Source organism: Thunnus maccoyii, chromosome 23, assembly GCF_910596095.1.
Source record: "Thunnus maccoyii chromosome 23, fThuMac1.1, whole genome shotgun sequence".
NCBI lineage: Eukaryota > Metazoa > Chordata > Actinopteri > Scombriformes > Scombridae > Thunnus > Thunnus maccoyii.
The window spans coordinates 24,649,041-24,674,882 of record NC_056555.1 but is presented as its reverse complement, the minus strand read 5'-3'; the positions used below and the strand labels follow the sequence as shown (position 1 = coordinate 24,674,882).

General features: G+C 38.6%; 1 protein-coding gene across 3 annotated transcripts in view; it reads right to left on the bottom strand.

Moving 5' to 3' along the window:
- Nucleotides 1-4,392: 4,392 nt before the first annotated feature.
- Nucleotides 4,393-25,842, bottom strand: part of LOC121890612 (NACHT, LRR and PYD domains-containing protein 3-like) — a 28,725-nt gene continuing 7,275 nt past the window's right edge. For 2 of the 3 annotated variants that reach the window (XM_042403056.1, XM_042403057.1), the window contains exons 5-12: nucleotides 23,079-23,264; nucleotides 21,687-21,860; nucleotides 16,909-17,085; nucleotides 13,567-13,581; nucleotides 9,679-9,831; nucleotides 6,792-6,959; nucleotides 5,763-5,939; nucleotides 4,393-4,720 (exon numbers count right to left, since the gene is read on the bottom strand). In XM_042403056.1, the coding sequence (XP_042258990.1) occupies nucleotides 4,705-4,720; nucleotides 5,763-5,939; nucleotides 6,792-6,959; nucleotides 9,679-9,831; nucleotides 13,567-13,581; nucleotides 16,909-17,085; nucleotides 21,687-21,860; nucleotides 23,079-23,264 (1,066 nt within the window). In that variant the 3' untranslated portion in view covers nucleotides 4,393-4,704. Of the gene's footprint in view, nucleotides 4,721-5,762; nucleotides 5,940-6,791; nucleotides 6,960-9,409; nucleotides 9,424-9,678; nucleotides 9,832-13,566; nucleotides 13,582-16,908; nucleotides 17,086-21,686; nucleotides 21,861-23,078; nucleotides 23,265-25,842 lie in introns of those variants that run through there. The other variant, XM_042403058.1, reaches the window with a different exon arrangement.

The following is a 25,842-nucleotide window of genomic DNA, read 5'->3' as shown; positions in this document are numbered from 1 at the left end:
AGATCTACACTGATAACAAACTGAAGTCAAACTATCACACTGACTTTATTTTGAAGAAAAGACAAAAACGGCTTCTTTGATTCTGACTGTTTTATGTTGAGATCTTCTTATATGTGTTTTATTCAGAGTATTATGACATTCTGCATCCTCTGTTGCCATGGTAACACTGATGCTGCACAGAAGGACATCTACCAAACCCGGAACCTGTCAAAGACTGAAAACCTGGTGCTTCACCCACAACACCCTGTTCAGTGAGCTTCAGCTCCTCCCATCAGGCCCACGTCTTCAGGCCTCCAGCTGCAACAGTAACAGAGCGAGGAATTCCTTTATCCCATCAGCCATCGCTCTCTATAACACACAGCAGCACATAAAAACTCCTGGTACTCACAGCAGTACTGTAGTCAGTGCTGCACAGTGGAAAGTATGGCATTGTGTATATTTCTGGGCTGCATTGTGTCTTCTCTCACATTGAATCTTTGTACTCCAGGAGCACTGCTGGACGCTGCTGTGTAGTAGTTTAGTGTGTTTTATGAAGGATGTGTGCCATGTGTGGACTATGTCTTGGATTGCTTTTTTCTTCTTAGTGTGTGTGTTTCTTTTATTGTGTTTGTTAAGTTTTGGACAAACACTGCAAACCAATTTCCTTCTTAATCTTAATTCGTCTCTTTTTTTTGACATTTCATAGACGAAATGAGTAATAGAGACATCTCTAACTAGATTTACTCTCCTCTCCTCACATGTTTTAAAATGTCTTTTTTCATATATTTATTTCTCCTTGTTGTGTGTGTTCAGTCTGTATGGGTTGCTGTTTTCTTGTATTGTCACATGGTGGCGCTGTTTTCTTGTTTGTATATTTCACTTGATTTCAGCAATAAAGTTAAAGAATAAAGAAGACACAGACAATCTAAAGTTAGTAAATTTCCTGGAAAGAACCAAGTACTTTAGCAGTAATTTATAGGTCAAATAAAGACAGTGTTCAGTTGGTTCACTTCCAATGAATGAATTCCAGTTGCTAAGCTAGCATAAGCTAAAGTCTTTTAGTCAGTTCACAGCAGGTCAGACAAACATGCAAACATGTTTCATCTACAGAAAAACATACAATTCAACATATATGAGAATAAAGTTTCCAATAATAAAAGACTGATGAATAAATATGAACTCAGGTGGAAATGGAAATCTATAAATAGACCAAATTACACAGAAATTTATTCCCTGGAAACTTTGAAGAAATTAATAAGAAATTATAAGAATAATGGAGCTTTAAAATAAAGCGTAACCATAAACTCAGATGGCGTCCTGGTGGTCCAGTGGTTCGATAAAAAACATCTAACAGATCCACAGAAACAAAACAAAGAACACAGATTCAATCAAATATGCTTCATTTATACACAAAGACAGAAACAATAACTACAATAAAAATAGATGTTATACATGAAGCTGAAGCTTGACACAGAATAAAAACACTGCAAGTTCATTTATTTCCACTGATGTTTATTAGAATTTGGTCTTTGTTTCCCACCATCATCATCCCACCACCCTCCCTTCACAAGTCTATAAAACTTCTCAAAACCAACGTTACACAATGTTTTACACAAAACTAACAAACATACAGGAAGAAAATAAACCAGTAAAACACACATTAGATTCACATTTTAGATGTACAGCATATAAAACAAAAATAATCAGTAGATCAGTGGATAAAATGAGTTTGAAGAAGTGATTTAAAGGAAGATAATGACTTATCAGACTGAGCTCATCAAACAGGTTGATCCAGAGCCCTGACAGCAAAGACCAGGACCCAAATTTATCTGTGCTGATAATCAGCACTAATTCATTTCCCATCACTCAGTGTCAAGTTATAGAAAAACAAGCTGCATTCATGCAAATCCTGGCTTTATTTATTTCATGATTCATTAGTTTTAAACTGCTGATGGCAGAGATATATTTCAAAGAGCTGTAAGGACACATAAGTCAACAGCAGGTTTAGCTGGAGATGAGTTGGACAGTGGAGAAGATACATTTCATGTTTTAATGAAGTTGTGCCCAAAGTCTGTTTGCATCATTATCACTGTGTGCAGTGTTGTACAATACATGCAAGATGCTGCACTAATGCAGAAAACAAGATGTAAAGGATGTGATTGGATAGAGCTGGATCACATGATCTCACTTACAAGTTTAAATTATATAGTTATTGTTAAAGCCTCCTGATTGGCTGACCAGTGTTTACTTACAGCCTGATGCAAATGACTTGTTAAATATTGTTATGAGATATAAACTATTCATTTTGACATATTTTTGCATCATCATCATCATCATCAACAACCTTTATTTAAACAGGGAGGGCCATTGAGAGCAAACTCTCTTTGACAAGGACGCCCTGAGTCCAGTACATATAAAAGAACATGAAAGTTACATTAAACATCAGCGACAAATCATATATAAGAACAATAGAAACAATAACAGTACATATAAAAACAATAAAAGCTCTTAAAAATGAAAGTATCAACAGATTATACAACAAACAGGCCAAAGACATCAACATAAGGGACAACATCAATTCAAACACACCTGCATTCACACTGCTCTATGTCAGTCAGAAGAGATTTAAATTGATTAAAAGGGATTATTTTGTCTCATTTTACAAGCTTCTGCAGATTGTTTCACTTCGTACTTAAAAGCCAGTTTCACAATATCAGTACTAACATGATAGTTAAAAAACATATAAAGACATATAAAAGCATATAAAAGCTGGATACCTTTAATATTTACACACAGAGCAACTCTGAAATGTCATCTGGAGCCATGAAGAGTCTTTAAAAGTAATCAATCAAATCTTTACAATCAATCCTAAAACAAACAGGTAACCAGTGAAGTGATGATAGAAATGGAGTAATATGATCTCTTTTCCTGCTTTTAGTTCAAAGTCTGACAGCAGCAGTGTTCTGTGCTGGTTTTATACATATTATTTGAATATGTTTTAATGGTGAAAACAGGACTGGACCAGCTGCTGATATGATCATCAAAACTTAGACTGGAATCAAAAAATACAAAGTTTTTCACCACAGAACCAAGATATGATTTGACCTGCATGCAGGTTTTCTGGACCAATGATAAATTCTTTCACAATTGAACTGAATGAAATTTGTGGACATCCAATCTGTCACATCTGTCACATCTGGGCCCGTATTTATCAAGCGTCTCAGAGCAGGAAATCACTCCTAACTGACCAAAAATGATCAGAGTGACGCATCTCTGCTTCTACTTTTAGGAGAAAAAGCCTTTTATCAACTTTCCAAACTTGGTAAATGATTCCTATCTCTGCCAATATTTCGGAGCTGCAGGAGATGGAGTTCAGGCAGAGATATTCCCTGAGAGGAGAGATGTTTTGGGAACGCTTGATGACACTGAGCTTATTAAAAGATTGTTTGGACTAAAACAGAATCATTAGTGAGACTGACTTTGTGTGTGATGCAGAGGAGAACACATGATGTTTCTACACAACATCATTTAAATAAATACAGAACGTCCTCACAATGTTACACTTTATGGTAACGGAGAAAATGCAGCTGTGCAACAGTGACGATTCTGTCAGAAGCAACAATGATGGAAGTCATGAATCAAACTTTGATCTGGCTTAATGCACGTCGTAAAGATAATGAGCATGACGAGGGTCCTCAGTTACAGCCCACTAAAACTTTGATTTACACACAATCATGTCATCTGCATGATGAAGGATATCTCAACTTCATTACAACAGCTCAAATATTTTATAGGCTTATTTTTTATTGAGGCTCCTTCAAATAACAGCAGAGCTACAGCCTGATATTTGAGAGAGGAGGATGCACCTGAACAATATATGTTTCTATTGTTACGCTGTATTTACCTTCATGTAGAGAACACAAGTTAACTTGGGGTGTAGTTGAAAGAGGAATTGGACAATGGAAGAGAAGATGTTCTTCATGGAGAGGGTTTGCAACATGTGTCTGTGCAATATGTGCAAGATGCAGCACTATTACAGGCTGTGAAACCATGTGGCTGAACCAAGATCATTTCTCACAGCTGAGTCTAATTACCTGTTATCTTCATTAACATATAGGCTACATTTATCTCTCAGGCTTTCTTTACACTTTGTAAATATCATCTTATAATGAATTTTGGCATCATAGTTTTGTTCCATAACCTTGGTAAGTTACCTGCCTGGTTACCTGCTTATACACATAATATACCAAATTACCACTGTTTCATATTTCCAGCTGAGACTGTGAGAAAACTACAACACGTCATCATTATTTCTACTTTGCTGCTCTGACTGTGGTAAAACAGCGACGTCTCACTCTCTCCCAGGAGTAATCCATCTCCTGCTGACAGTCACAGTAAATTATCTTCTGCTTCATTAATTAGTTTTAGTCCTCGTTAACTCTCAGTGTGATTCTGAGACGCTTGATCAATATGGGCCGAGGGTCAGAGTCTGACTTATAACACCTGTTTTTAATCTTTTCTGCATCAAACAGCTCATGTATAACACATCTGTAAAGTGCTGATTCAACAAAATCCAGAGATAACTGTTCAGTTTGTAGTCAGTTAAGAAACTTAAGTGAAGATGACAAAATCCAGATCCAGACTCCGGTCCAGATGGATCATCAGGATCCAGCTGATCCTCTCTCAACACACACTCCTGGATGTTCACTCACACTCTGACAGAGATCAATACGACCTCCATCTGATGAGAGAAGAAGAAACAACAGAGGTCATAAATCAGTGTTTAGTGAGACTCACTTCATCAGCTGTCAGTCAGTGATGCAGCACATCCAGTATAAAGAGCAGCAGGGACTTCAGTCCTGTTCAGACCAGAAGTGGAACAGTTGTGCAGCGTAGCCTGCTTCCTTTCAGCTCTCATGTTAACGTGTTGGAGTGAACACACTGAGCTCCAAGCTCACACACCTGCACAGACTTTTGCTATCAAGTCTGTTTACTCTGCAGATTTCACTCAAGTACACAGAGGAAATAAAGTGCTGAGAGTCATGAACACATCATTACTGCAGAAACAGAGACATTCACTCATCAGTTTACTGATGGATTTACTGTTGATACATGTCAACTGTTAGAAAAGTTGAAAGCTACAGAGTCTCTGTGGGATTTGAAGATCTTTCCTGCTGTTAAATCATCACATGACAATCAGTCAGAGCTCTCAGCTAAACAGCTGCTGTGATTCCTGGACTTCAACAGAGGTTCTGGTCTGTATAAAGACCACATGGTTACTAAACATAATGATGCTTGTGTGAAATCAGAGCCAGTGATTTGCAGGCTGCAGTCAGACTGATCTTAGAGCTCTGACAAAGATGAACTGATCAATTCTTTAGTGTTGAAATGAGAGAACAAACACTTTCAGATCAGATTTGATGGTAGGACAGTTTGATGATGAGGACCACTGTCTCTATACATCTTGTAAGGCTGTCAGCTGTAATCCAGCTTTATTTCCTGCAGACATGAACACAACAACAACAGTCGTCTTCACATCAACTCAAACACATGTTCACAACAAGCTTCTGGCTGATCTGATTGGCTGACTGTTCTCTCTCTCTCTGTCTTTCTGTCCAATCCTGAAGCCTGTCACCATTCTCCTCTCACAGCTTCACTGAGGAAAGCAGCCACTGAGAAGGTTGAAGGTTCACCAGGAAATACTGGATCTTTGCTTTGATACTAACTGTGTTTAATACAATACTGCAGAAACCAGCACAGACTGACTGCAACTCTCTACTCACTCCAGATACTCCAGTCTACAGTCTGGACTCTCCTGAAGATCAGACAGCTGCTTCATGTCCAAGTCCTTCAGGTCATTTCCTGATAGAAACAGAGATCTCAGATGGGATGAGGGGTTGGACTTCAGAGCTGAGGCCAGAGAAGCACAGCTGGTCTCTGACAACCTGCAGCATATCAATCTGAATAAAGAATAAATGACGTCACTTTAGAAAACAAAGTTCATGTTTGAAATCATTCAATGTTTCATAATCTGTTCAGAGCTGAAGAAGGTTTAGAATGTAGAAGTTTAGAAAGTTGTAGATGTGATCTCTAGATCCCCTACGAGACAGCCAGAGTCAGCTGACCATCCTGAGTCACCACAGTCCCGTAAACTGCGGCGGGTCCACAGACTGAAACTATTCACGTCACGGTTTACGGGACTGTGGTGACTCAAGGCAGCTAATATAGCAGCTAGCATCTACGTTACTTTTACACTTAAAATAAGATTTTTGTGCACGTTGTAATAACTGGATTTAAACAAAGTGGACATTTTACACATCATGCTACTCTAACTGAACCATTTACAACAAGTAACCACTGCACACACACAACACAGAGCACATGTACATGTTTACTGAGTAAAGACACAAATGCAAAGATCCATCTCTGGATTTCAAGAATCAATTATTGATCATTCAAATAAGAATCGCAATTAATCTGAAAATCTATTTTTTTGTCCTAAAGTTTAGAAGATGGAAACTCCAAACAGCTGAACCCAACAGGATGCAGGTTAAAAACTGTCAAATAGAAAAGATAAAAACAGAGTTTCAGAGGTTCAGAGTGAATTATCCAGTGTAGATTTTTCTTGTTATATGAAGGTTTTAAATGTGCAGCTCAACATTGTTCTGACAGTCAATGGACTAAACCACTGAAGAAGAAAATAGATCCTCAGTGTGGATCAGCATAATATCAGCTTTATGTCTGCAGTTTAGTGTCACCACAACTGTCACATCATATTAATCTCAGCACAGAAGTAAAAAATGGTGTCTTACTTCAGAAACTCCAGTCTACAGTGTGGACTCTCCAGAAAATCACACAGCTGCTTCACGTCACACACGTCGTTGTCAGACAGATTCAGATATCTCAGATGGGAGGGGTTGGACTTCAGAGCTGAGGCCAGAGAAGCACAACTGATCTCTGACAACCTGCAGCTCCACAATCTGAATAAAGAATAAATGATGTAGATTAAAATCCATTTATAATCCAATCAGATGTGTTCAGGTGTTAAATGTGTAGTTCAACATTACTATGTCCTCATCAATGAGCTTTTCACTAAAATGAGCAGAGTAACTTTGTCATTGTGTTATTGTGGATCATCATGATGTCAGCCTTCTACAGACATCATCCAAATGTCACCACAACATTCAGACACATATTCATGTCAACACTGATTCATAAAAATTACTTTAAACACCTGCATTTAGATCAGTGTGTGTGTGTTCTGAAGGATCAATATCAATGATCAGACATTATTCATTAAAACACATTAAATAATATAATAAAGAAATATTTCTCCTTCAACATATGAACTTGATCTAGGGCTGTGTGGTTAATCAAATTTAACTTCCGATTGCGATTTTGGCTTCCAACGATTATGAAAACAAGATAATGGAGATAAAACGATTATTGTTTATTATTGTCATTTCACGGTGATGCTCTCGTTTTGTCTTGTGTTCTAAATCCAGCAAACCTCTTTCCTTTACAGCGGTGCGCTTTCGCTCCTCCTTAAACGCCTCCGACAGGCGTTGAGCGTCTCTGTCCACAGACTAACCTGCCTTCACCAGGCTGACTGACAGCTGGGATTTACTGAACCTAAATAGTTTGCATGTCGGCTCCACGGGAAGAAATCAACAGTGTTTGTACTTATTGATTCATTGGTTTTATTTCCTCGCCCACTGTAGCGAGTGAATCTGCCTGTAGTGAAACCGGAGGTAACGTTAGCTGGGAGGCTAGCGGAGGCTAGCTGGCTGTGCTTCCCTCCGGTCATGCTGCGGCTAACGCTCCGCTAGCCTCCCAGCTAGCCCCGGCTCTCCGTCTGGATCCAACCGGAGCACCGAGCCCCGGTTTGTTATTCAGGTTAAAGTGGGGAGAAGCAGCGGGTCTGTCGGGCAGCTGAGTGAAGTGGAGCCTGCGGAGGAAACACCGGGACCGTCAGGATGAAACAGTCCGCAGAGGAGCTGCTGTGTTCGGATGCAGAGATAGGAAACAGCTCGGCTGACAGGATGTACCACTCTGTTGGAAAAAACGTTTTCTTTTTCTTCTTCTTTTTGGTTTATAACAGCTATTGGCAACCAGCGTATGAGGTGCATTACCGCCACCTTCTGCTGCGGACTGTGGACCAAAGATTAAATCCTGCACATTACTCCTGTCTGTCTGATAAACTCAAAGAAAACTACTGCTCCACCCACTTGGCAGGTTCATGTGTTTTAATGCTGAGCTCCTGAACTCCAGTCTTCATAAGTTCTTCCTTCATATATTGTCTTTCTTGATCATTAGTACAATCTATGACTGCAGGTGTAATAGTCTCCTCAGCCAGGTGGATAAAAATATGTGCATATATATCAGCATTGGCAAAAATGAGAGTCAAAAAATAATTGTTAAATAATCGTGATTATGATTTTTGCCATAATCGAGCAGCCCTACCGTCTATACAAACTCATGTTGTTCAGCCAAACACAAGTAAAAATGTCAAAAGACTAAAACACGACACATTTATATGTTTTAGGTCTACATGTGCAAAACAGTTGAGCAAGAATAATAAAAGACCTGCATCACTTGCAAGAGCTTCATCATTATGTACATTTAAAACACATAAATGCTATCCCATAATGCAACACATGGACTGTCAGTACCTGCTGTTTCAGCTTTATCACTTTGAGCACAGACAGCAGAAACTGAAAGTCTGCTCATTAGTTCATCTGCACTGTTTGTATTTGTGTTGACATCAGTGTGATACCTGCAGACAGCTGCTGGCTGGCGTTAGCTCCCCGGCAGGTAGAGACAGACTGAATACAGTAGAATCTGCACACTGTTCAGTCCACTTCCACGCTTTCACATCTCGTAGTCAGAGATAATATCTCGTTAACAAACACAAACCCAGAGCTCAGATCAGTGTGTGGAGTCTTTTTTCAGTCTGTTCCTCTTGTAGATGTGATCTCTAGATCCCCTACGAGACAGCCAGAGTCAGCTGACCATCCTGAGTCACCACAGTCCCGTAAACTGCGGCGGGTCCACAGACTGAAACTATTCACGTCACGGTTTACGGGACTGTGGTGACTCAAGGCAGCTAATATAGCAGCTAGCATCTACGTTACTTTTACACTTAAAATAAGATTTTTGTGCACGTTGTAATAACTGGATTTAAACAAAGTGGACATTTTACACATCATGCTGCTCTAACTGAACCATTTACAACAAGTAACCACTGCACACACACAACACAGAGCACATGTACATGTTTACTGAGTAAAGACACAAATGCAAAGATCCATCTCTGGATTTCAAGAATCAATTATTGATCATTCAAATAAGAATCGCAATTAATCTGAAAATCTATTTTTTTGTCCTAAAGTTTAGAAGATGGAAACTCCAAACAGCTGAACCCAACAGGATGCAGGTTAAAAACTGTCAAATAGAAAAGATAAAAACAGAGTTTCAGAGGTTCAGAGTGAATTATCCAGTGTAGATTTTTCTTGTTATATGAAGGTTTTAAATGTGCAGCTCAACATTGTTCTGACAGTCAATGGACTAAACCACTGAAGAAGAAAATAGATCCTCAGTGTGGATCAGTATAATATCAGCTTTATGTCTGCAGTTTAGTGTCACCACAACTGTCACATCATATTAATCTCAGCACAGAAGTAAAAAATGGTGTCTTACTCCAGAACCTCCAGTCTACAGTGTGGACTCTCCAGAAAATCACACAGCTGCTTCACGTCACACACGTCGTTTCTTGACAGATCCAGATGTCTCAGATGGGAGGGGTTGGACTTCAGAGCTGAGGCCAGAGAAGCACAGCTGATCTCTGACAAACTGCAGCGCCTCAATCTGAATAAAGAATAAATGATGTAGTTTAAAATCCATTTATAATCCAATCAGATGTGTTCAGGTTTTAAATGTGTAGTTCAACATTACTATGTCCTCATCAATGAGCTTTTCACTAAAATGAGCAGAGTAACTTTGTCATTGTGTTATTATGGATCATCATGATGTCAGCCTTCTACAGACATCATCCAAATGTCACCACAACATTCAGACACATATTCATGTCAACACTGATTCATAAAAAATACTTTAAACACCTGCATTTACATCAGTGTGTGTGAGAGAGAGATTAATGTGAAGGATCAATATCAATGATCAGACATTATTCATTAAAACACATTAAATAATATAATAAAGAAATATTTCTTCTTCAACATATGAACTTGATCTAGGGCTGTGTGGTTAATCAAATTTAACTTCCGATTACGATTTTGGCTTCCAACGATTATGAAAACAAGATAATGGAGATAAAACGATTATTGTTTATTATTGTCATTTCGCAGTGATGCTCTCGTTTTGTCTTGTGTTATAAATCCAGCAAACCTCTTTCCTTTACAGCGGTGCGCTTTCGCTCCTCCTTAAACGCCTCCGACAGGCGTTGAGCGTCTCTGTCCACAGACTAACCTGCCTTCACCAGGCTGACTGACAGCTGGGATTTACTGAACCTAAATAGTTTGCATGTCGGCTCCACGGGAAGAAATCAACAGTGTTTGTACTTATTGATTCATTGGTTTTATTTCCTCGCCCACTGTAGCGAGTGAATCTGCCTGTAGTGAAACCGGAGGTAACGTTAGCTGGGAGGCTAGCGGAGGCTAGCTGGCTGTGCTTCCCTCCGGTCATGCTGCGGCTAACGCTCCGCTAGCCTCCCAGCTAGCCCCGGCTCTCCGTCTGGATCCAACCGGAGCACCGAGCCCCGGTTTGTTATTCAGGTTAAAGTGGGAAGAAGCAGAGGGTCTGTCGGGCAGCTGAGTGAAGTGGAGCCTGCGGAGGAAACACCGGGACCGTCAGGATGAAACAGTCCGCAGAGGAGCTGCTGTGTTCGGCTGCAGAGATAGGAAACAGCTCGGCTGACAGGATGTACCACTCTGTTTGAAAAAACGTTTTCTTTTTGGTTTATAACAGCTATTGGCAACCAGCGTATGAGGTGCATTACCGCCACCTTCTGCTTCGGACTGTGGACCAAAGATTAAATCCTGCACATTACTCCTGTCTGTCTGATAAAGTCAAAGAAAACTACTGCTCCTCCCACTTGGCAGGTTCATGAGTTTTAATGCTGAGCTCCTGAACTCCAGTCTTCATAAGTTCTTCCTTCATATATTGTCTTTCTTGATCATTAGTACAATCTATGATTGCAGGTGTAATAGTCTCCTCAGCCAGGTGGAAAAAAATATGTGCATATATATCAGCATTGGCAAAAATGAGAGTCAAAAAGTAATTGTGTTAAATAATCGTGATTATGATTTTTGCCATAATCGAGCAGCCCTACCGTCTATACAAACTCATGTTGTTCAGCCAAACACAAGTAAAAATGTCAAAAGACTAAAACACGACACATTTATATGTTTTAGGTCTACATGTGTAAAACAGTTGAGCAAGAATAATAAAAGACCTGCATCACTTGCAAGAGCTTCATCATTATGTACATTTAAAACACATAAATGCTATCCCATAATGCAACACATGGACTGTCAGTACCTGCTGTTTCAGCTTTATCACTTTGAGCACAGACAGCAGAAACTGAAAGTCTGCTCATTAGTTCATCTGCACTGTTTGTATTTGTGTTGACATCAGTCTGATACCTGCAGACAGCTGCTGGCTGGCGTTAGCTCCCCGGCAGGTAGAGACAGACTGAATACAGTAGAATCTGCACACTGTTCAGTCCACTTCCACGCTTTCACATCTCGTAGTCAGAGATAATATCTCGTTAACAAACACAAACCCAGAGCTCAGATCAGTGTGTGGAGTCTTTTTTCAGTCTGTTCCTCTTGTAGATGTGATCTCTAGATCCCCTACGAGACAGCCAGAGTCAGCTGACCATCCTGAGTCACCACAGTCCCGTAAACTGCGGCGGGTCCACAGACTGAAACTATTCACGTCACGGTTTACGGGACTGTGGTGACTCAAGGCAGCTAATATAGCAGCTAGCATCTACGTTACTTTTACACTTAAAATAAGATTTTTGTGCACGTTGTAATAACTGGATTTAAACAAAGTGGACATTTTACACATCATGCTGCTCTAACTGAACCATTTACAACAAGTAACCACTGCACACACACAACACAGAGCACATGTACATGTTTACTGAGTAAAGACACAAATGCAAAGATCCATCTCTGGATTTCAAGAATCAATTATTGATCATTCAAATAAGAATCGCAATTAATCTGAAAATCTATTTTTTTGTCCTAAAGTTTAGAAGATGGAAACTCCAAACAGCTGAACCCAACAGGATGCAGGTTAAAAACTGTCAAATAGAAAAGATAAAAACAGAGTTTCAGAGGTTCAGAGTGAATTATCCAGTGTAGATTTTTCTTGTTATATGAAGGTTTTAAATGTGCAGCTCAACATTGTTCTGACAGTCAATGGACTAAACCACTGAAGAAGAAAATAGATCCTCAGTGTGGATCAGCATAATATCAGCTTTATGTCTGCAGTTTAGTGTCACCACAACTGTCACATCATATTAATCTCAGCACAGAAATAAAAAATGTTGTCTGACCCCAGAACCTCCAGTCTACAGTGTGGACTCTCCAGAAAATCACACAGCTGCTTCACGTCACACACGTCGTTTAGAGACAGATTCAGGTGTCTCAGATGGGAGGGGTTGGACTTCAGAGCTGAGGCCAGAGAAGCACAGCTGATCTCTGACAACCTGCAGCCCCACAATCTGAATAAAGAATAAATTATGTAAATTAAAATCCATTTATAATCCAATCAGATGTGTTCAGGTTTTAAATGTGTAGTTCAACATTACTATGTCCTCATCAATGAGCTTTTCACTAAAATGAGCAGAGTAACTTTGTCATTGTGTTATTGTGGATCATCATGATGTCAGCCTTCTACAGACATCATCCAAATGTCACCACAACATTCAGACACATATTCATGTCAACACTGATTCATAAAAAATACTTTAAACACCTGCATTTAGATCAGTGTGTTTGAGAGAGAGATTAATGTGAAGGATCAATATCAATTATCAGACATTATTGTGTAAAAAACATTAAATAATCTAATAAAAGAAATATTTCTCCTTCAGCAAGTAAACTTGATCAATTCAAAACAGATATTAGTTGAGAGGATCTTCTGTATACAGATGTGACTCTTTACCAAAAGTTATAAACATTCATTTATTTTAACAACTAACAGTGGACATTTTCTACAGTTTCTTTAAGAATCAGTCATCTTTTATAACTACAGACTAAACTTTGTACAGTAAAAAAATGAAAATATGGAAAAAAGAAAATGAACTTCATGGATGTAAGTTATGTATGTACATAAATTAGGTTCAGTTGTTGAACATTAAGATCAACAATAGTAACAGACAGTCAGTGAACTGACCTCAGAGTCTCCAGTCTACAGTCTGGACTCTCCAGAAAATCACACAGTAGCTTCACGTCTGATTCCTGAAACTCTCCTCCAGACCGATTCAGCTTTCTCAGATGGGAGGGGTTGGACTTCAGAGCTGAGACCAGAGAAGCACAACTGGTCTCTGACAACCTGCAGTCAGTCAATCTGAATAAAGAATAAATGATGTAGATTAAAATCCATTTATAATCCAATCAGATGTGTTCAGGTTTTAAATGTGTAGTTCAACATTACTATGTCCTCATCAATCAGCTTTTCACTAAAATGAGCAGAGTAACTTTGTCATTGTGTTATTGTGGATCATCATAATATCAGCCAGAGCGGCGCCAGACAATTATCAGCAGGGGGGCACAAGGTCGTCACGGGTGGGCACTCCTTTTTACATGCTCATAGATCAGACATTTCTTTCTTTTTTTTGGTAGTTTAACGTAAATGAGTCAGATGAATGGCTTTCTATACATAAAAGAAGAAATAACACAATAAAGTGGAAACTGTTTATATTGATCACATCTGTCTGGATCAAATTGATCACTATCAACAGATGATTATTATAACTGATTTTTAAACATCTTTTCTTTATTTCTCATGCAGAATACCATCTAATTGACATTTGTATATTTATTACATGAATATAAAGTAATGAAACGAGCAGCTTCTCTATTTAATGAATTTTACTGACTGTTTCAAAATACAGTACAGCTGTTTAAACGCTGGTTGTTGTGTCGCTGCTGCATCTCGTTGGCTGGTTTTTGGCAGTTTGTCATGAGCTTAGAGGAGATGACGTTTTTGATTGAGAGAAAATGATTTTCTTTTTCCCGTCATGATTTCAATGTGCAGGCAGCAGCAGCCTCAGGTCACCAGCTGGAAGCAGACGGGTTACCACGAGGCAGTAATGGTGCCGCAGCCGCCAGGAACATATCAAACATGTTTCATGGGAGTAAAATAAAAAAAAATAGAATTACTGAAATTTTAAATTTTTTCCATATGGATTCATGTATGAAAAGACCCAAAATGAACACTGTACTTGATTAGTATAAGCAAACTATTTAAACAACATTTGTATAAGAATGATTCAGTCTCAAGCTTTGTGATCCATATAAGCGATTGATCACTGTAACTGTGATCAATACAGGCGGTTTCCACTGTAATAACCAAACCAACACTGCATAACCCTTGAAACAAATTGAACAATGAATATGTTACGGTTCAGAACTTCCTCACAGAAACCACAGTCCTAACATGCCACGGCGGGCCAGGATAAATAACACTGGCTTACCTGCGGCTACTATTCCTACACAAGGCCGAGTCTTCTGGGCTTTGAGTTGGAAAGGTTGATTATGTCTTTGTAATCACAAGTGTCAGTTAGTTCTCTTTCAAAAGACAAAAACGTCAAGTTGTTCAGGTGTCCAGTCAACATGGATGATCTGATGCGCATCTGGATCTGTTGTTACACCGTATTTGGTGACTGAAGGGTCCTTTAGAGTAGGAATGTGCGATTAATCGATTTTGGCTTCCAACGATTATGAAAACAAGATAATGGAGATAAAACGATTATTGTTTATTATTGTCATTTCGCAGTGATGCTCTCGTTTTGTCTTGTGTTCTAAATCCAGCAAACCTCTTTCCTTTACAGCGGTGCGCTTTCGCTCCTCCTTAAACGCCTCCGACAGGCGTTAAGCGTCTCTGTCCACAGACTAACCTGCCTTCACCAGGCTGACTGACAGCTGGGATTTACTGAACCTAAATAGTTTGCATGTCGGCTCCACGGGAAGAAATCAACAGTGTTTGTACTTATTGATTCATTGGTTTTATTTCCTCGCCCACTGTAGCGAGTGAATCTGCCTGTAGTGAAACCGGAGGTAACGTTAGCTGGGAGGCTAGCGGAGGCTAGCTGGCTGTGCTTCCTTCCGGTCATGCTGCGGCTAACGCTCCGCTAGCCTCCCAGCTAGCCCCGGCTCTCCGTCTGGATCCAACCGGAGCACCGAGCCCCGGTTTGTTATTCAGGTTAAAGCGGGAAGAAGCAGCGGGTCTGTCGGGCAGCTGTGTGAAGTGGAGCCTGCGGAGGAAACACCGGGATCGTCAGGATGAAACAGTCCGCAGAGGAGCTGCTGTGTTCGGATGCAGAGATAGGAAACACCTCGGCTGACAGGATGTACCACTCTGTTGGAAAGAACGTTTTCTTTTTCTTCTCCTTTTTGGTTTATAACAGCTATTGGCAACCAGCGTATGAGGTGCATTACCGCCACCTTCTGCTGCGGACTGTGGACCAAATATTAAATCCTGCACATTACTCCTGTCTGTCTGATAAACTCAAAGAAAACTACTGCTCCAACCACTTGGCAGGTTCATGTGTTTTAATGCTGAGCTCCTGAACTCCAGTCTTCATAAGTTCTTCCTTCATATATTGTCTTTCTTGATCATTGTACAATCTATGATTGCAGGTGTAATAGTCTCCTCAGCCAGGTGGATAAAATGTGCACATATATCGGCATCGGCAAAAATGAGATGGAAAATCCAATATCGTGCATGCCTAAAACACATATACAGCCGGATATTTCTGTGATTTAAACAGCTGTCTGTGCAGATTACGCTTCACTGAATGCAACAGAAAAAAAACCCAAAACATGGGGTCTCTGTGAGACACTCAGAGTCAGTGTCGACTGCTACATTTAATAAAATGGAAGCGTTTCTGTTCCATGAGTCAAAATGCAATTGTGTTAAATACTTGTGATTTCAATATTGACCAAAATAATCGTGAGTATGATATTTGCCATAATCGAGCAGCCCTACTTTAGAGCCAACAAATGTCTCACAACCATCCTGCTGTGACTTCACTTTAAGGCACGGCCTGGTCCCAACATGCTTCATCCTCTGGATGAGTTTTTGTTAAAAAGTGGCTCAAACATAACTGCTTAGCCACAGTTTCCAACTTTCATCTAGCTGTTAGCTACATGAAACTGTGTTGTGACAGTGTGTGTGCGATGTAGCCTAACTTCAGTCACGTACAGTAAGACAGGAAGTTTCCATGAATCTGAAGTTTGGGTGGGGCACAACATCCCAATTGGACAGACATTGCCCCCCAGTGCCGCCCTGTCCTGCTGGCTGTGATGTCAGCCTTCTACAGATATCATCCAAATGTCACCACAACATTCAGACACATATTCATGTCAACACTGATTTATAAAAAATACTTTAAACACCTGTATTGATCTCTCTGTGTCCCTGTATGTGTGTGTGTGTGTGTGTTCTAAAAAATAAATATCAATGATCAGATATTATTCATTAAACACATGAAATAATATAATAAAGAAATATTTCTCCTTCAGCAAGTAAACTTGATCAATTTAAAACAGATATTAGTTGAGAGGATCTTCTGTATACAGATGTGACTCTTTACCAAAAATTATGAACATTCATTTACTTTAACAACTAACAGTGGACATTTTCTACAGTTTCTACAGTCAGTGAACTGACCTCAGAGTCTCCAGTCTACAGTCTGGACTCTCCTTAAGATCAGACAGCTGTTTCATGTCCGAGTCCTTCAAGTTATTTCCTCTTAGATCCAGATATCTCAGATGGGATGAGGGGTTGGACTTCAGAGCTGAGACCAGATAAGCACAGCTGATCTCTGACAAACTGCAGCCACTCAATCTGAATAAAAAATGAATGACGTTACTTTAGAAAACAAAGTTCATGTTTGAAATCATGCAAAGTTTCATAATCTGTTCAGAGCTGAAGAAGGTTTAGAATGTAGAAGTTTAGAAAATGGAAACTCCAACCAGCTGAACCCAACAGGATGCAGGTTAAAGACTTTCAAATACAAACAGTGAAAAAGAGCTCTCGTTAATATTAATGACAGCATGCTGCTACTTCAATAAAGACGTAGTGACTTCACCTCTTAAACTCTGCAGCTCCACCAGTGACTCCATCTATACAAACTCATGTTGTGCAGCCAAACACAAGTTAAAAATCCACATGAATATTTCAGATTCTACTCAAGATCCCAACATTTATAATGATATCAAATATGTCCGGATGGATGTTGGGAAAATAGGAGGAAAATGATGTTCAACATATCGACATTATTTACATTTAATGCCATGAAAAAAATCACAGCATCTTGTGTTTAAATATTTCTGTTAATATAAACACTGCACAGCTTCATAATAGTGTTGGCACAAGTAAATACTGGATATTATATTTGTTGCTGTCTGATTGAGGTTTTTGGTTTAAATTTAAAGAACAAAATTTAAAGTGAAGTAGAGCTGGGCAATTAACCGAAAATGTATCAAGACCGACATTAAGACCCTCTTACTGACTTAATCTTTCTCATGTTGGTTAAGTCGGTTAATAATTTCCCCAAAGCGTGCGTTCATGAACTGTCCCTTTAAAACAATACTATGTTGTGTTCAGTCATGTGCCTCCGCCCCGTCCAACTAACGTTAGTGCGAATTCACTCAAAGCAAGCTGGCACCATGGATGACACAAGCACTAACACTGAGCCAACAAATAGGCCTCAACCTGAGCAGCTTATAACCAAAAAGAATACCGTGTCTGTGGTTTGGACACATTTCAGCTTCAGTGAAGACGACACAGAGCAAAAATAAGTCAAATGTAAACACTTTGGAAAAACAATTTCAGTGACCAAAGGTAACACCTCCAATCTGTTTAATCACTTGGAACACAATCACATTACTGAATATGAAGAGTTCATGGTTCAAATAGACTGACAGAGACTGACAAACGCTAAAGTGCTTCCACAAAGCAGCTGACGCTAACACAAGCATTTACAAATGCCGCACATTATGCAAAGGATTCAAGAAGATGGAAAGAAATTACTGATGCTATTGCATATTACATCATGAAGGATATGGATCCCATAGCCACTGTGGAACATAGTGGGTTTAAACATCTTGTTAAAACCCTCGACAAAAGATATGCTGTGCCATCGCTAAAATATTTTTCCCAAACAGCGGTGCCCAACATGTACAAAACATGTCGTGAGAAGGTAGCTGCTGAACTCAAATCTGTTCGGTACTTTGTAGGAACGTCTGATCTCTGGTCAAGTACAAGGATGGAGCCATACTTGAGCCTTACGTCGCACTACATTGATGATGAATGGAACCTGTGCAACAGATGCCTGAAGACGGCATATTTTGCAGATGATGACACATCAGAAATGATTGCACAGGGCCTGAGAAATATGCTGTCTGCATGGGACCTCATGGAAGAGAACCTCATGACCATTACGACAGACAACAGCACTAATGTCGTCAAAGCTACACAGCTCAATGGACGGACACGGGAGCAATGTTTTGGACACAGGTTGCACCTGGCAATCGATAGGTAACACATCAGCTGATCAGACACTATGCTACAGTTGAGCTAGAGCTATCTTTTAGTTTAAATAAATACTGTGACAATAATAATAAACTATTCATATAGCGCTTTTCTTAATGTTACGATGTGCTTCATATTACAATGTTAACTTCACATTACAATGTAAAACAACGCTACAATGACTCATCATTAAAGTAGAAATAAAAATTACTCTAGAAGTCTGTTATTAATCTATTATTAATTAAGTAGCTTTGAATTAAGAGATTTCTCCTCATCTATTATTTTGCTTAAGTTTTACAGTTTGTAAAGTCTTTAGGTATTAGTCAAACCCTCTTTATAAAATAATAATTCATCTTTTCATGTGTGTGTATTTCAGAAAATGCAACAGAAGATCAACGTGTGCAGCGGGAAATTAGGGTTTGCAAAAATATTGTCAGTGCTTTTTCCTATAGTTGGAAAAAGAAGAAGGTGCTTGTGAAGGCACAACAAGAGCTGAACCTGCCACAACACAAGTTGAAAACTGCATGTGCCACCAGATGGGGATCAATGCAAATGATGACTGCAAGGATCCTTGAGCAAAAGAAAGCCATCACACAGGTCCTCGCTGATGATGAGAAATCAAGGCAACTTGTTCCATCTTGGGCTGACCTGGATGTCTTAGAGGCTGTCAACAAAGCTCTCTCCCCATTGATGGAGTTCACAGATGCCCTGTCAGGAGAAGAGTATGTGACCATTTCATTTGTGAACTCTGTCCTACACATCCTCCATTCATGAGTGCTGGCTGAGGACGAAGATGACATGGAGCTCACTAAAACAATCAAAACCTGCATCCTTAAGGAGAAGTTCTCAGAACCCATCACAGAAGAGCTACTGGAAGCATACACTTCTGCACACCATGTCCCCACCATTCAGGAAGAAGTCAGAACAGAGATGATGGAGTCAGCAGCTGCAGTCCACAGGGAAAGTACCCCAGAGAGCACAGAGCCGTCTACGTCTTCATCATAAGCAAAGAAACCAAGGAGGTTATTAGGAAGTTTTTTCAAAGGAAGTGAGGCAACCCTTTCAATTGCACCCACTGTGTCATTTCAGCAAACAGTAGAAGCACAGCTGAGCAGCTACTTGGTGTCTCTCATGCTGGATAGTGAGGAAAATCCACTGGAATGGTGGAGAAAGAATCATGTACACTTTCCCACTAAAAGCAAGGTGGTAAAAAAGTACTTTCGCATGCCAGCCACTAGCTCGCCATCTGAGGGGTTTTCAGTTCAGGAGGAAACATTGTGACATGCCTCAGATACAGCCTGTTGATCCACTGGAGGTGTCTTGTCCAAGCTTTTCTCTTTCTCTTAATCAGCAGTGTTGCATTAACATTTTCACACATGGCGTTATTTAAAATAATTTATTTTGTTTGCAAGAGATACAAGTTATTATTTTCTACTTTTTTTTTTAGGGAACTTGCTTTTTACTTTAGAACTAAAATGTGACCTTTTTCACAAGACATTTTCATTTCAAGTGATGTGTACTTTGATTTCAACTGTTTGAAATATTCTATAAATAACCATAAATAGTTTATCTGTGTGTGTTTCAAAAATTAATTAAAAAACACAAAGTTAACATATGTTTCATTGGAAAAAAATATCCCAGTAGTTCAGCATGTTTACAGTACAGACCTTGTCAGCGAACTATGAGGGCAGTGTAAAAAAAAAGCATATAAAATAAATAAGTGTTCATTAATCATAATCGAGTTTGAAATAATCCTGATATCGATTTAGTCATATCGCCCAGCCCTAAAGTGAAGGTGAAATTTAATGTAAAAATCAAGAGTTTCAGAGGTTCAGAGTGAATTATCCAGTGTAGATTTTTCTTGTAATATGAAGGTTTTAAATGTGCAGCTCAACATTGTTCTGACAGTCAATGGACTAAACTACTGAAGAAGAAAATAGATCCTCAGTGTGGATCAGCATAATATCAGCTTTATGTCTGCAGTTTAGTGTCACCACAACTGTCACATCATATTAATCTCAGCACAGAAGTAAAAAATGGTGTCTGACCCCAGAGTCTTCAGTCTACAGTCTGGACTCTCCAGAAAATCACACAGCTGCTTCACGTCACACACGTTGTTGTCAGACAGATACAGCTCTCTCAGATGGGAGGGGTTGGACTTCAGAGCTGAGACCAGAGAAGCACAACTGGTCTCTGACAACCTGCAGGAACTCAATCTGAATAAAGAATAAATGATGTAGATTAAAATCCATTTATAATCCAATCAGATGTGTTCAGGTTTTAAATGTGTAGTTCAACATTACTATGTCCTCATCAATGAACTTTTCACTAAAATGAGCAGAGTAACTTTGTCATTGTGTTATTGTGGATCATCATGATGTCAGCCTTCTACAGACATCATCCAAATGTCACCACAACATTCAGACACATATTCATGTCAACACTGATTCATAAAAATTACTTTAAACACCTGCATTTAGATCAGTGTGTGTGTGTGTGTGTGTGTGAGAGAGAGAGAGAGAGATTATTGTGAAGGATCAATATCAATTATCAGACATTATTGTGTAAAAAACATTAAATAATCTAATAAAAGAAATATTTCTCCTTCAGCAAGTAAACTTGATCAATTCAAAACAGATATTAGTTGAGAGGATCTTCTGCATACAGATGTGACTCTTTACCAAAAGTTATAAGCATTCATTTATTTTAACAACTAACAGTGGACATTTTCTACAGTTTCTTTAAGAATCAGTCATCTTTTATAACTACGGACTAAACTTTGTACAGTAAAAAAATGAAAATATGGAAAAAAGAAAATGAACTTCATGGATGTAAGTTATGTATGTACATAAATTAGGTTCAGTTGTTAAACATTAAGATCAACAATAGTAACAGACAGTCAGTGAACTGACCTCAGAGTCTCCAGTCTACAGTCTGGACTCTCCAGAAAATCACACAGTAGTTTTAATCCTGAGACTTTCAGGTCGTTTCCTCTTACATCCAGATCTCTCAGATGGGAGGGGTTGGACTTCAGAGCCGAGACCAGAGAAGCACAGCTGGTCTCTGACAACCTGCAGAGCCACAATCTGAATAAAGAATAAATGATGTAGATTAAAATCCATTTATAATCCAATCAGATGTGTTTAGGTTTTAAATGTGTAGTTCAACATTACTATGTCCTGATTCATTAGATTAGATTATTTTTTAGTTTGAACATGTTAAAATAACAAAATAAAATATATAGGCAGCAAAACAAAAGAAATAAAAATAACAGCAAACTTTCAGTAAGCAACACAAATAATAACCATTCAATGGAACTTTTCTAGTCCTACCCCTTTTTATAATTTATCAATCAAATCAAAGCCAAAAACATTCAAATCAACACAAGAGAATAAAGATAACTTGCATAGAACCAATAACAACAAACAGAAACAACACAAGTCAAAAAGACACTCTGTACCAAATCATATTATTCCAGACCACCTCTTTGTTCATCCATTCTATATCTGTTCAATATGTTATTTTTAAAGATTTGTTTAATTAATGTTCTACATGTTTTCATTTCTTCATTATGGTTGTTCCATAGATTAACTCCCTTTATTGTGATGATAATAATAATAATAATAATAATAATAATAATAATAATATTTATTGAGTTGACTTCCATGAGTTCAATCATAAAATTGATTCATAAAATGCTGCTGAACTCAGTCAAGTCTGAAATTAGAGGATCAATATGAAATCAGACATGTTGAACTAAACCTGTTCCTTATTTATTACATGACCTCCTTCTTCCTGTATTTGGTAGTTTAGTAGGTTTGTGTAATTAAAACATGTTACTGGTGGCAGTAATGATTCCTCCTGTCCATACTGACTGTGAAGTGGTCTCTTCCTAACACAGCTACACTGTAGGAAATGAGTTCATAAGTTCAGCTGAAGCTGATATGAGGCTTTGACAGTTTGGTAGACTCCCACTTGATTTGTCTGACTCAAAGTTACAGACTATTTAGTTCAAAATTCCCTCTTTGAGTTATGATCCCTCCACTGCAGCTCAGCAAGGAAACACTGAAGAAACACAAAAATACTTACTTGATATGTGTAACTCAGACTGCTGAAGACTCATATTAGTTTAAACTTTGGAAATCATTTTTACACAGAATAAGACTGTGGATTTTAAATTTAAATTCTACAGATTTGTGCTCAGGGAAATACCAAAAATATATTAACCAAACATGTGAACTTCAGTGAAGGATTTGAATTGAATATATAGAAAAAACTGCCAAAGCTACAGCCAGTGAACTGACCTCAGAGTCTCCAGTCTACAGTTTGGACTCTCCAGTCCAGCAGATAGAGGCTTCAATCTTGAACCAGTCGGACCATCCTCCAGGAGGTTTCCACTCAGATCAAGCTCTCTCAGATGGGAGGGGTTGGACTTCAGAGCTGAGGCCACAACTTCACAGTGAGTCTCTGAGAGGTCACAGCCAGAAAGTCTGTAATGACACATATATTACAACATATGTTATCATGAAAGACGACACTTTATATTTACTTCCTGCATTTGATGATGAAACAGTTTGACATTCCCTATTTTGATTAACATTTGCTCTTCACATCAGTGATTCAGCTCATCTTTTAAAAAAAAAAAAATTTTCTGAGGCATTTTATTCCTTTAATGTAAAGCGACAGTTGAGAGATAACAGGAAACAAGAGGAGAGAGAGAGAGAGAGAGACAGGGAATGACATGCAACAAAGGTCAGCCACCTGAATCAAACCACTGATATTGTGATTATATGGCATGTATCTTAACCAGTAGGCTACCAGAGCACTCCTAGTTCAGCTAATCATATCTCACTGTGCTTGGATGAAACAATTATTCTCATCACTCTCTCTCATACCTGCAGACTTTTAATCTTTGTTTTGCTTTAATCTTGCAGATGAAGGGAGAGAAAATGCAGTTACATTGAGGCTTCCATAATGTTCACAGTCTGTCTGTGTGATCTGATCCCATGTCTGTCTCCACAAAGTCAGCATGAGGCATCTTGATAAGAAAAACATTTTTACTGTCCACTATTTTTAATTTTTAATTTGACTGCAGGATATTTTTACTCAGTTCAACTCAGTGAACAGTTACAGTTGAGAAAGATCATCTCTCTTTGCTACCTGCTGTTGTCAGGTTCACATCCATAAGCGGCAAAATTTAGTGACAGTTGACAAACACAAATGAAACAAATGGCTTGACAATATCAGACCTGTACATATCAAATATTACTGTAATTCAGTATCAGCATTAAAATATAACATTGACCTTTAATGTGTATAAGATCTCTTTAAACAGTCTGAATTCTATCATTCTGCTCTTATATATTCATCAGACCTCTGTGCATTTCCTGCTACTACTCTTCTCTACACCAACAAGAGAGAAAACACCTGAGAGTTTCTTTCTGTGACCAACAGAATATAAGAAAGACTTAAAAACAAGACTGTGTAACACGACTTCCCTCTTTAAAAGAAAAAGTTGAATTCATGAGAAATAAAAGGCACCATTGCTCGGTTCAACACACTCAGGGGTTTTGTCTCGTATGACCAGTAGTTTACGGAGGCTAATGTTGGTTAATGTTAGCAAACTTTAGATATTGTTGTATAACTGACATTATACAACAGGTAGTTCTGACCAAGCAATCTGATTGGTCAACTAGACATTTAGAACGTGCTCAAATCAGCATGACAGCACACTGAAGCTAAAATTATAGTTTCTGCGTCCATGAGGGTCCGCATGATGTAAATTTCATCAACTTGCTCAAATGAATAATGCCTCATCACTCTTATCATATTGCTGGCCAAGTTTTATATACATTAATGTAAGGTGTTAAAAGTTAAACCCTCTTTTTGTTCATTTAAAGAAGAAACAGAATCCTACATTAAAACATTGTCTACCTCATGCAATAGAAAAGCTGTGAAGACTATAAATTTGTGCTCCAAATTTAATAAACTAATATAATTGTAATGTGTACATTTATTTTTTTATATCTTTATTTTTTACTGCATCATTTTCATTTCATATTTATCTGTAATCCCTGGCGTTGTATATTTGTTTGTTCTATATTTCTGTTATATTACTCCATTTATGTTATCTGTATGTGATATTGAAGTTGAATTAATAAAAATATCACTCCGCCGTTCATTAGAACTGTACACCGTTTATGTGTTGTGTTGCTTTGCTAGTGTCTTTGGGTTATTTTGTTTTGTGGGGATCTGCGGTGAAAACAAGGAGCGGAGTTTTGAATTTTCCTCCTTTTATGTTTGTGAAACTGGATTGAACTGAACTGATTAGGGGTTGTGGGGAAAACAAAACGGACCCTTTACCGAGTTGATTGAACTCTGAGACTGTGGGACGAGTTACACACACACACTGAAAAACCCGAACCCTTCTCCACTCGTTATCGTTAACCGGCTCCCCCATAAACAGTAAAACTGAATCATTTTCCCTTCAGTTGAGTTTATCTCAGCTTCCACTCCGGCATCCTCCATCAGCTGTGCCGGTGAGTCGGTGACACGGAGCTACTAGCTTAAAAATGTATGAAGTTTGCGGACGTAGCAGCTAAATCTGTCCATGGATTTTTTTCAGCGGATATCTTAGTTACAACAGGATTGAGCTAGCAAAGCAGTTTTGTGTTTATAAATGTCGTATTTATTCAGTTTGGGAAATGTCGCGATCTCTAGAAAGTATTAGCTCAAGTTGGCTGGCTGACTCAACAGGGACTAGAAATCGTCTCTGTTGCTTGGTCGTTACTAAGGGTCAGTCTACTTGCTGGAGTAGTAAACTAGGTTTCATTACATAGCAGTCTAGTGACGTGAGTGATTGTTTTCCAGGTATTAGTCATATCCCTATGTATTTCCATAGAAACGGATATAACACAAGAAAAAAGTTTTTTTTTTTATTTTTAGAGCGAACTGCCTCACAATATAAATACATTTTGTTTATATCTTTTATTTTGTTGGTAAATGTTGTATAATCGCAATATTACCCTCGAGGGTGTGATTTACCGTCATTGTTGACACGACAGTGAT